Source organism: Argiope bruennichi, chromosome 10 (assembly GCF_947563725.1).
Source record: "Argiope bruennichi chromosome 10, qqArgBrue1.1, whole genome shotgun sequence".
Taxonomy (NCBI): Eukaryota; Metazoa; Arthropoda; class Arachnida; order Araneae; family Araneidae; genus Argiope; species Argiope bruennichi.
Window position 1 is genome coordinate 118,780,429 of NC_079160.1, and position 12,627 is coordinate 118,793,055.

Consider the following 12,627-nt stretch of genomic DNA (forward strand, 5'->3'; position numbering starts at 1 on the left):
TGTGGGGGGGGGACCAAATTTTTTTGCTTTGAATATTAGGGGATTTTAGACTAATTCATTGACCACCTTCAAGAAGTTCAACCAATCAGGAAGCAACATGTGTTCAAGAAAGGATTGAGTGGCCAATGAAATTTCATTCATTCAGTTAATTTTAATCATAAGCAAATGGAATTTTCTATTTGTTTGTTTTTAATTTTAAAAAGTCAAGAGTAATTTACTAAATGTGACTAATAGAATTAATGGCCTGAATAAAATTTTATCTATATTATTTTTTTCATATAATAACATAATTATTTATCTTATTTAGAGCATTTTCTCAACTGAAGCAGTTTAATTAATTTTAACAGTTTAAAAAAATTAATTAATGATCATCCTGGATACTCTGTATATAGTTTTCTCATGAGAATTAGAAAGTTCTATTAATACAGCCATGATAGCAAGAATCAGCATGCAATTTTCCTAATAATTATATTAACTGTTGAGTATTTTAATTGCATTGTTGCTGTAACTTTTGCCTATTAATTGACATAACAATTTTGATTTTAAAAAAGACATGGAATAAGTTAATTGTAGTTTGATTTTTGAAATGCATATGAGGATATAACTGGAGTGCTTTTGGAGAAATTTTTAAAGAACATATTAAAGAAATTTGTTCAGATTTCTGTCTTTTATGCATGCATTGTATTTCTATTTGTTGTGTTAGAGGCAGTGGCGTCTTACCTTTTGGTGTGTTAGCCAACTAGGTTGTTGACGTAAAAATACATTTATAACAATTATAATAATAGGATAATATTAACATTTTTTCAAATATAATTGGTCAGATTCTCATAGGTTTGATTACATTCACTCAATAATTAAAGTATTTATAAAAACTGAAATTCTGCTTAAATATAATTGCATGTAAGAATGAATGCTTATTGGGATGATAATTTATTTACTTTGATTTATAATCTTTAGTCAAAGTAAATAATAATAAAAAATATTCAGAAAATTAGTGAAATACAAAAAAACTAACCATAAATAAGTCATTAATAAATTGATTAAATTTAAAAAGTGTTGATATGTGAAATTAAATTGGCCAGCTTATTAAAAGATGGGCCTTGTAATTTCTATTGCCTAGGGCCACAAGATGCATAAATCTGCCACTGGTTGGGTGTTTGCTTGTCACAAGATAAAATAAATTTGCATTCCAGGAAAGATGAATATTGTGAGTAATTCTGTGTTAAAAAAATCTTTAATTTACAAGAATTTTCTAAGATTTTACTAATGAATAAAAGGCACTTTTCTTTGACAAAATAACATTTAGAACATTCTAATTTAAACAATATTTCAATAGTTTATTCATATTTTTTTTCTGTTCGTTTTTTTTCCCCCCCTCGTACTAAATTTAATTTTTTTAAAGATTGAATTCATCTATATCTTACAAAAAAAAAAAAAAAAAACACCTCTTAAGATTCTTTGCAGACTTTTTTTTCCGAAATATAAAACTGCAAGTATATTATATATATCTATAACAATGCAAGAAAATACATCCTTTTACCCATAAATTTTCTTTATTATAATGAATGATTTGATACTTTAGATACCAATTGGATTAGAAAGTACTGACTGAGTCATTGATTCAGCCTGCAACATATTTTTATCAGTCTTTATAAAACTTAACTATTTATGTGTTTTAAAAAATTGAAATTTTAAGAGATGAAAACATTTATAGATTAGAAATCTTTGATATTTATTTATAATTTTGAAATTAATTTCAATGCTCAAAAGGATTGTAACAAACTATTCTATCACGAATTCTCCTCCCCCGTCTGTGGAAGTTCAGAAGAGAAAGTTTTAGTGTTTTCTTTTCCCCTTCTATGTATTTATAATGCTTTCTAAATGTTTGTTACCTTAATATTATATATATATACATACACGTTTGACAGTTCATAACATTTGGATGTATTTTGTAAAAGCATGATAATCAATTAGGGTTAGTGGCATTTTTTTAAATAATTATTTCAAAAAAATTACATTAGACTGATGCAACCAGAAATGAAGTTTAAAAATGTTTTTCATTATTATTTTTGGTAGTATTAAAAGAGAACTATTTTTTGAACTTAAAATGTAAATTTAAAAAAAAAAAAAATGGGAAAAAAAACTTATTTTGTATACGTAGATACCATATAATAATTCCCATTTATAGCTCTGTATAGGAACTTCATGTATTTATCCTCTTTGGTATTCTGTTTTTAATTCTTATTTACATTGTACATAAGTTATAATTAAAATTAATCCACCACCATCTATAATAATCCAAGTGCAACCATAGGTGGGCGGATATGTTTTTTTTGGCGGTGCAATAAAGTTGAATAATTTGTTTATTGGAATTGAGAAACACGAATAATACGAAAGAGAGAGAGAGATGTCATTTAATAAGTGTTTGACACATACCAATTAAATGCTCATTTTTTATACACTTATTTAACTTGGCCTTAACTTTAACTATGCGTTTCATTGTCGTAAAGATTTGGTTTTGTAATCAATTGTTTTGCTGATGTTCAAGTGTTTTGAAATTTTTTTTTACATATGTGTGTATACACGATGATAATGCAATATTGGAATGTTTTTGCAACATGATCATCAGTTAATCATTTAATTCATTAAGTGAATTCAATAAAAAAATGATTTCTAGGCTTTATGATATTTATCATAATGAGTTATAAATTAAATTTTAAATAAAATTAAATCTTAAGCATAAATAAAAATCATCATGGCTATGTGTATACGTTTCACATCTCCTGAGCAGCTAGGTCGATATCAATCAAATTTGGCACACTTATTCTTTAGGGCAAGAGAAAGAATATCACGAATTTCTAAAAGTGCAAAAGTTTATGTAATTAATTAGAAATTAAATTTTAATAAGTTTTTCTGCAAGAACTTCGGGGCAAATTCAAAATTTTACATTTGATACATTCAATTTTTTTTTATTAATTTAAAAAAAATTAACATAAATAGAGTAACAGTAACGCTCTAATGCACTTTACCATTGTTTTCTTCAAATTACTGTTTAATATCTTTTTCGAATTTTTTTCGATTATAAGTAGCCAAGGTAATCGATGTGGCATAATAAATGGATCATGTTTATTATATTAATTTAGAGAAAATTATTTTTTATATGAAAAATATTGAACATGAAAGTATTTAAATTCAGAGTAACATCGGATAGGTTAAAATATACAATTTAATTTTTAATGCTCTTAATAAATATTTCTAAAAACCACTTTTATTTTGTGTGTTTATAGTATATGTGTAAAGAAAGGACTCACGTAGACTCTTTATAAAACAAACCTATTTTATTCTTGCTTAATTTCGTATAAATCACAGTTACCTATAAATTCCACTTCACAACACACAACTACACTTAGGCACGATATATCAGTTGTCAATGTATAGCACCACAGCTTTTCAATGTTTTGCACAACTATTGATAAAATCAATGCATACTTATGAATAAACGAAAAACTTATACAACTCTTACGTACATACAACCAACTATTTCAGGAATTCCATCTTATAAAATAACTTTATGAATTTATTTTATACATGAAAGTTATCTGGCTGGTTTTAAACACAAGCAAGTATTTTTATATGGGTGTGGAGAATTGAAATGAAGGAACTTCTTGCATGCATTTATAAGAAGCTTTATGGAAAATAAGAATGGCAACATAAAAGCAGTGATGTCGTACAAAGACTTTCAACATTCTCAATATATAAACTCCACAATATCCTTTCTTCTCTTATTATTATTTTGATAAAATTAGAAGGTAAAAGCTGCCATAAAAATAATTTAGAAATTTTTAAGTCGTGCAAAGCTGCCAAAATAATTTAGTAATGCATTTTCTAAAAAAACGCCTGTGAATTTAACAATATAAAACGCTCATAGGAATCTACTCGTATATCAATATTCATTTTTTAATAATTAATAACTTGAAAAAAATGACATCTAAAACTATCGAATCTACATTTTACCTAAAACTACTTTCTTTTTAATGTGAATGAATGCCTATAAATTACATTAATTATATTTAATTTTTATATTTAACATTTTTTGTAGTTAAGATAAATTTTTTACATTCACTTAAACCTGAATGTCTGATTTCTTAAACTGTTGAAACTTAATAACAACTTTTGAAATTATTTACTGGATTATTTTGTTTCTCATTAAGCATATGTGTATTTTGAATATTTTTTTTTAAAATTCAATGCATATGCAACATTTTGTTAGAATATAAGTATATTTCACATTGAAAAATAATACTATTCTTTTTTTAAAAATTTATACAGAATTTTTCCTTAACTTTATTTTTTTGAAAAATGTTTTGCCAACTTTGACCATAAACATTACATTCAAAATATAACCTCTATCCTTAGATTATTCAAACAACCTTTCATAAATATGCCTTTATCCTATAATTAAAAATAATTACACTTCTTTATGTATAATTAATAATTTTATATCTAATTTTTTATGCTTTCCAATTTAATTATTAAAAATCTGTCGAAATTTTGTAATATTAATTCTTTTCCTTAAATGGAAATGCTTATAGTTTGGAGAAACATGCTTATATTTTGTTCATAATAAAGATATAAAAAGAGTGAAATCTAAAATGTGTGTGCAGAAAAAATTATAGTAATTTTTTCCCCCAACTGTGTAGAAAATAGTTAATGCGCTACTTCATGAATTAAATTAATTCTTCTTTAATCAATTTATTTAAAAAGAATATTAATAGCTTTCTTTAAAAAAATTCTTTTTTTTTTCAAAGTTTGTGTTTTCTATCTTAATAATTGAGAAATTTCTAGAATATTTTTTTCTGTCAATAAAATTTTTTATATCATTATAATATAGAGTTCTTTTATAACATTTTGTTTTAAAATTTTTAAATAAATTTGTATAGCTTGAGTACAACTACAAAGCATTTTTTTCTTCTTTTGAAATGCTTATTAAATATTTTATAAAAAAGAATTCGAAAAGAATATAATTATAACATTTTGTTTTCTATTAAAATTATCGTTTCGCGTGCAATGAAAAATATAAATAAAAAAGATAGAACCGGTAGCAGGCAAAGATGCGCTGAATCGACTAAAAGGAACTCACTGTTCTATTTTCGTGAGATGCGGAACAGGCTTGTTTGCCAAAGTCTGGGTGAGTGTTTCTGTGAAGGCTGAGCTTCGAGGTTATTCGACTGTTTTAGACGCTCTCCGAATTCCACGAGAAACATTCTTTTCATCTCCCATCGCTCCTTGGATCGATTTCTTTGTCATTATCTCTCAACAGTTTAGTTTAGAGCATAATTTAAGTGCTTTACTTTATAAAAGTCGATATTCTAATTGGTGAGTTTCAATCGTCAAGGTAAAGTATGTCGTCTGTGCAAAACGCGATTCGATGAGATTCAAAGTTAACAATTAAAGATATAAAGTGTTTTCGTTATGAAAATTTTCCAACTAAGAATTTGTTCCCTGCATTTTGGACACTGGACAGGAAATAAAAAGCTTTTTTTTCTTCTCTGTACTCGAGTTTAACTGTTTTCAGCTTCGATTGAAAAAGTTCAAGTGCGTTAGTAATTATATCGTCTGCTTTTATAGCTAGTTAATTCACTTCGTAAAAGTATTAGAAATCGATTTCCATAGCAAAATATAACAAGATTTACAAAAACATATACATTTAAAAATAAATATATTTTTAAAAATGTATGCTTTAAAATGCTAGCGTAAGCCTGATTTTCATAAAGTAAACACAATTATAACGAACAAGATTAAATCAAAATATCTAATGCAATATTTATAGACAAAACATTTTAATCATGAGACGCCGATTAATAACATTTTGTACTATAATGTGTAAAAGGCGAGTTGATTTTTATGCATTTCGTTTATTAAACAGATATGATATTGCATGCCTTTTCATTCTTTCCAAGTTTACATTTCATTATTGTCGATATACTACAGTCTACATTTCAATATATGCTTTTTGGAATATTTGTTTTAATTTTGTTTTAAATTTAATTTTTTTTTTGATATTGAATTATAATTGATTTTAAAAAAATAGACATGGAGTAATTGCTGTAGAATTGAAAAAATATTTTTTGTTTATATAATTTCGAACATATCTATCACTTGTTAATTATTTACTCTGTATGAATTCTTTTCATAAAATTGAAAAAAAAAAAAGTGCCTGAAGATGCATTATATTTTATATTTATTTATTAGTGCTATTGTAGATAGTTTTCTTTGCTGTTGTTTTAAATTATGAATGAAATATAATTTTAGATTTACTAAAGTCGGTGCGTCATATCACTTATTAGATTATTTTAAATGATTGAAGCGTCATATCAATCGTTCGGAAGAATCGCTAGTTTTAGAATCTTTAATAACTTTTTTTTTTCTTCCGATAAAAATTTTGGAAGAGAGCGGCAGGCGTGAAGGAATAATGTGGAGAGTACATCTAAAATTTTGGACGGACGAGGAAAAAAATCCGTGCGATTGATTCCTGGGATTTCATATCGAGATTCGGCATCCTCCTTACTTTCGCATGAGGCCAAACAAATAAATAACGACTTAGTAACTCTTCAATTGTTCCAACAGAGGAACTAAAAGTTAAAAATCTCAATTTGTTTTTTAAAAAACATGTGTTATATATTTATATAACGTATATATACATGTTGTATATACACTCTCTCGACTACTAAAAGCTAAAGGCATTTTCAGGCTTAGAGAACAAGCCTGACGGCAAGGAAAAATGGTGTAAAGATTCAAGCTTACTATGGGCGGATAGTAAATTGAAAAAGCACACCACATCTAAAAATTGGTTGATGAAATGCTAATTATGGACAACTCAATGATGAGGTTCGAACCTTCTTTCAAATGATTTTGCATTAAATACATATGATGGTTCTTCTCCCATGCCATTTAAAAGGAAAAGAATACTAGTATTAGTGGAATGTATATCTGGCAAACGATAAGTAATGTAAAATTAGAATCATTCATTTCATTAAGCAAATGATTTTGTTTTGATAGCATTCGGTTTTAATGGCTTTTATAATATGTAGTTGGCAATTGAAAATATATTTAGATATTTTTAGTAACATGTTTAGGATAATTTATATAAGACGATTCTTGTTTTACATTACTTTTCTGATGCTAGATACACAACTAAAATACTTCCACAATATTAATTGATTTCATTTCCACTTATATAAGAGCAAACTAAGTAATTATATTTATTTTAAAAAGACATGCGAAAATAAAAATGCTTTGCTAACACATTTTGTTCAAAAATGTCTATAAAAATTATTTTATATAGTTCTATACCAAATATTAAAAAAATTTAAATATGTTCGGCATAGCAGTCATTTTTGAATACAAAAATTGCGAACATTCATTATTGGCTTTATTTTAAAGAATGGTGTAACCTAAATTTCTTTTTTCAGTGTCTTTTTTCTTTTCAGAAATTCAACAATATAAATTACATTAAATTTTATTCTTTTTTTTTATAATACACGATTTTTGAAAATAAAACGTGTGTAAATAAATTTTTATGTTATAATTTTTCAACTGAATAAAGGCCAATTTATAAATTAAAAAAAATGTTGTCATGTATATATCTTATTTGTTTTCTTGGTAATTAATTTATCACTTTATCTGGACTGCATCCATCAACAATTTTAAGGCTCGAACCACAAACAATGAACTAATAATAAAAATCGTAAAAATATGCGTTTTTTTTTGTGGTGCTTTAAAAGTGAAATATCAAATACATAATGTATAAAAGTGTAGATGAAATAGAACGTGTCCACTTTTGCTTCAACGGTGCGGACGAAACCTAGGAAGAAAATATCTTGGCAATTGTGTGCACCGAATGTTCGCGATACTCACATAGCGCAGGTAAGTACTGTTTTGATTCAAAATAAACATCAAACCAAACTTTTGACACGAACAGACAAAGGAAGAAGGTAACAGTTTTTTTTTTTTGTTTCTTCGGTGCACACCTACATAAGAAGAAAGGGAAAAAAATTGCACATACAAATAAAATTTCTCGTCAGTGCGTAGAAAATACGTGACCTGTGCAATGACAGTTAACAATATATTATATATATATTTATATATGTATATGTGTATATATAACCACGGGTCATACCATTTCCACCACGCTGTGTGAGACTAAAATTTGATTATTTATCACGAGAGCCCGCTTCGAGTAAAAGAAAGGGCTGGTCCACAGCTGCAATCCCTCTCTGTCGGGCACCCTCCGGACCGACTCCAGAAGCGGCCAGTCGGCGGCGAGGATGTTTGATCGGTGAAATGAAATGTGTTGCCTTCCGGCCTACGAGAGCAGTTTGTAGAACATGATGGCCAGGCTGATGTTGATGACAAGAACCAGCAGGATCATCTGTTGTCTGGAGAACCAGTCCTGGAGGAGAAATGAAAAAAGATGAGCAAGCACTCCAAACATCCCCATCAGGAAACTAATGAAGAGCATTTGCACAATACAGAGTGATTTCAAAGAGTCTCTACAAACTTCAGAAGTACTACGTCATGAGATGAATTCTACAGAGAAATATTTAGGTAGAATTCTAGTTGTCTTTAGGTCTAGAACGAATTGAATTATTCGAGCCATTTTTGAGAGACCGCAGGTAAACTCTCGGCTTCGAGACCAGAGAGTTGCTACCCGATTCCACCGAAAAACTCTCGTATAAGTAGGAGTGGTGTACATTAAATATGTCGGGGATTAAATGTTCTTCCGATAGTGCAGTGCTGAAATTTGAAGTGGGGGTACGTGCTCAGATGTCGTGTTTCATCTGACCGCGGTTCAAAATTACAAGATAAATCCTAAAATAGCATTAGTGTTACTTTAAAACGGGCTACTAATATAACTAAATCAGCCATTTTTATGGTAAAAAATGGTTCAAAATCGTAGCACAAATAGTATGAAATTGTATAGAAACATTTAGGTAGCAGATATACATGAGCTAATAGCGATAGGAGACAAAACCAAAGCGTCTGTATCGTGAAAAATTTCTGATTATGCCCAATCATGAAAAATGATAGGAATCACTATGCTAATGTCTCATAAACTGATAGAAACTGATTTCAAATATTTAAAGAAAATGATATGATATTTGGATATTTTCGCTTGAGAACTTTATACATTTGGATAATTTACTAATCATTACTTCAAGACATGTTTGTAACATGTGGGATATTTTGCCGTATACGAAAATATTTTCTCAGGCAAACACTACCATCCTTAGTCCCAAAATCACGTTTGCAGGTGATTGTATTGCAGAAAAAATTTCTTTACATTTCTTACTCTTTATTTAAGCAAGCTATTCCGATTCATGAATGGATGGATAAACGAAAGAGAATCTTTAATTACTTTACAATAAGAAGGTTTTTTTTTTGAGTAAGTATTAAGATATGGAAGTACAAAAGGAAATAAATTATTTTTTTTTAAAGATAAATATGAGGAATTAAGCGCTTTGTGAAAAGTATTTTTAAAATGTGTACCAACACATTATAAAAATTCGAGAAAAAATTGATAATTCCCGATTTAATATTTAAAGATGGTTGAGGTTACTTTTTAATATTATTTCATTTATTTCTTTTAAACATTTATCATACATATGATTATTTTAAATACTAGTCTTATAATTAAAAAAATGTGTATTTTTAAAAAAAATTGATAACATAGACACAATTTTTGGAAAACTAGATCTTTTTCTGCGCAATTTACGATCTTATTAGATATATGCGGAAAATATATAAAAATAAAACTTATTATATGTATGCTTACAACACAAATTTATGAAAATATAATTTTGTAATTTTTCTTGAAAGACTTGTTCAATTTAATTACTTCTAGTCTGAATATTTCATTGAAGAATCAGTCTTATCAAAAATTATACTTATTCTTTTTCGAAATGATATATTGCAAAATGTTGTCAAAAATATGTATAGTATAAGAAAAAAATACAAATTTTTAATTATGAATGGAGATAGGAATTAAAATATTAAGTATTCTAAAGTTTATTAAATAACATAAACGATACGTGTAGAGGCAATTGATAAAGGAAAAATTCATCAGTTACTTTATTATTATAACAGATGTTATTATTGAATGAACGATTTACTGCCATTTGTTTTAATTCTAATTGATTTAGAACATAATATCTTATTAAAAATATCTTTAAAATTTCAGCCATTCTTCTTGCATTTTATATTTTTACTTTAAATGAATTATTTATTGCTCTATTCTACTTGCATTACTTCTGAAGGAAGTCACGATTCATTCAACTTTTATATATTGATCCGCTTTCGTCGTTACTGAAGTAACAATTGATTTGAAAAAAAAAAATACTAGTCACAGTTCTGCAAATAAAATTTATAACTTCTAAGAACAAAAGCTTGCAGGATTAACTAAATAAAACATATGAGATCAATGATGAACTGTTTAGGAAAAATAATAATAAAAAAAAAATAGTTTTGAATAATTTTGCTCTGCTATTTTTTTTTTGTGACCTTATAAATTTTACTGTCATAATTATTAGAGCATTATTTAAATTTAAATTTATTCTTTGTAATTTACTCTAAAGTATTATTTTATTACTTAGAGTATCATTTAAATTTATTCTTTTTATAACATGCTAATTTTTTCGTTATAAGCGTTCACATCATACCGCTTTGCACGTAATTTTAACTGCAAATTAATTTCGAATTAACAAACGATATTTTAGTACTGATAAAATTGAATTTTGGATATTTTTAATAGTTTTTGAACGATTATATTTTATATTTTAAATCATTTTTTTTAAATTTTTGGCAACTGGGACATGTGTAAAAGATTTGTATTCTATTCTTTGCATCTATTTCTTTCTTTTTTTTTGCTACTTTTTGATTTAAAGTTATTATCAAATTTTTTATTTAAAGTCATTATATTCGGCTTCAAAAATAGCTGCGACTAAAGGTTCATTCCGATAAATCTTGTTAAAAAACACAAACATCTAAAATTTTGTAAATGTTTTTTTTAAAGGGTCCTGCTCCATCATTTTCAAAACCTTTTAGGGATGGAAACTTCAATTTTTTATATGAAACTTGAGAAACCTGATAATAGTTTTGGCTTTTTTTTTGAGAGTGTGACTATTTTTTTGAAATGCTTTTTAACTGTGGTGAATTATCACTTCAACATATTTGATAAATAATCATTCAGTGTAAATGGTTACTGATAGTTATTGTCTTTTCATATCATATTTATTACAAATATGAAAACATAAATGGGAAATTGAATTATTACTTGATTGTTTGTTACTATAAGTCTTCTAAAAATATTGCTAGAATACCGATGCTTGACTTGCGAGTATTTTAAAATACAATTAGCCAAACTAGTTTTTAATCAGAAGCATATGCATATACTTGTAAAATAGTAAAAAAGTTAATTATTCATACTAATCTATTTGAAATAATTTAACATTGATATGACGTAATTCTTAAATTTCTATCAGCATATTACTTGAATTTCAGCCAAGTATTGCTTTATATGTGCTAAAATTGTAATTTTCCAGTGAGTCTTAAAAGTAAGAAAGGACCTATTTTGAAATCAGATTAAAGGCAAGGTAAAGAACTGTGTTTTGAAACACAAGTTTGATAATTTATTTAATTGGTTATCAATAATTTTTATGATTTCAAGAATTCAAGTTGCTTTCCTCAAGTGTATATCTAACTTAGTCTTTTCAAAATCTGACACCATTCAATTTGACACAAATTTCAATTATGAGTAATACCATTCCAGTTTTTCTTAAAATATTTATTCCAACTATTTAGATCGATCCAAGAATTTAATTGATTGAATTGCATAGTTTAACCAATAAATATTATAAAAGAAGAAATCTCTTAGTTTCTGCAAGGCATTACCATTTCTAATATCTATGGAGATTAATTAAAGTCTATGAAAATCATCGAATTTTATCTCAACCATAACCAATAAGATATTCTTGGAAAAAATGAGGCGTAACTTATTTCTTCATTTTTGTTTCTTTTAGCACATACGTATACTAAGAGAAAATATTGTAAACATTTATAAAAGGAGAGAGAGAAAAAATGCTTGAGATGCTGGTGACTTTGTTTTTAAAACTCCCTGAGTTCGAAAAACATATTTTTCAAGTTATGTCTGCCTGTCTGAGGAAACAGAAATTCAAAACCTCAACAAGATAAATGTATGCAATTTGAGATGGTGCATTTCCACCAAATGTGCTGATAATTATCAAATTTTGACCGAAATCCGTGAGTAAGAAGTTTTTCAATTCGTGCATTATTGTTCATGTAAACACGATTAAATGCAAAATTCATATGATAAGATGGATGTAACAAAGTATAGATTTTCATTATTAATGTAGGCCTCTTTCAAATTTTGAGTTCCAAATCTAACAAACAGCTGATTATATATGCCAATATAGGAAAGAGATGTTTTAAAAATTCAGTGAATTAAACACTGGTCATAAATCTTAATTGATATTAAACATATCTTAAATTTGATACATAATCTTGCCACGAACATGCATATCTGTATCAAAGATTGGATCAAATAAAAAC

General features: G+C 26.8%; 1 protein-coding gene across 2 annotated transcripts in view; it reads right to left on the reverse strand.

Moving 5' to 3' along the window:
• Positions 1 to 3,319: 3,319 nt before the first annotated feature.
• LOC129987961 (junctophilin-1-like) overlaps positions 3,320 to 12,627 on the reverse strand; it is a 137,632-nt gene continuing 128,324 nt past the window's right edge. For both annotated transcript variants that reach the window (XM_056095986.1, XM_056095985.1), the window contains exon 9: positions 3,320 to 8,452. In XM_056095986.1, the coding sequence (XP_055951961.1) occupies positions 8,366 to 8,452 (87 nt within the window). In that variant the 3' untranslated portion in view covers positions 3,320 to 8,365. The remainder of the gene's footprint in view (positions 8,453 to 12,627) is intronic.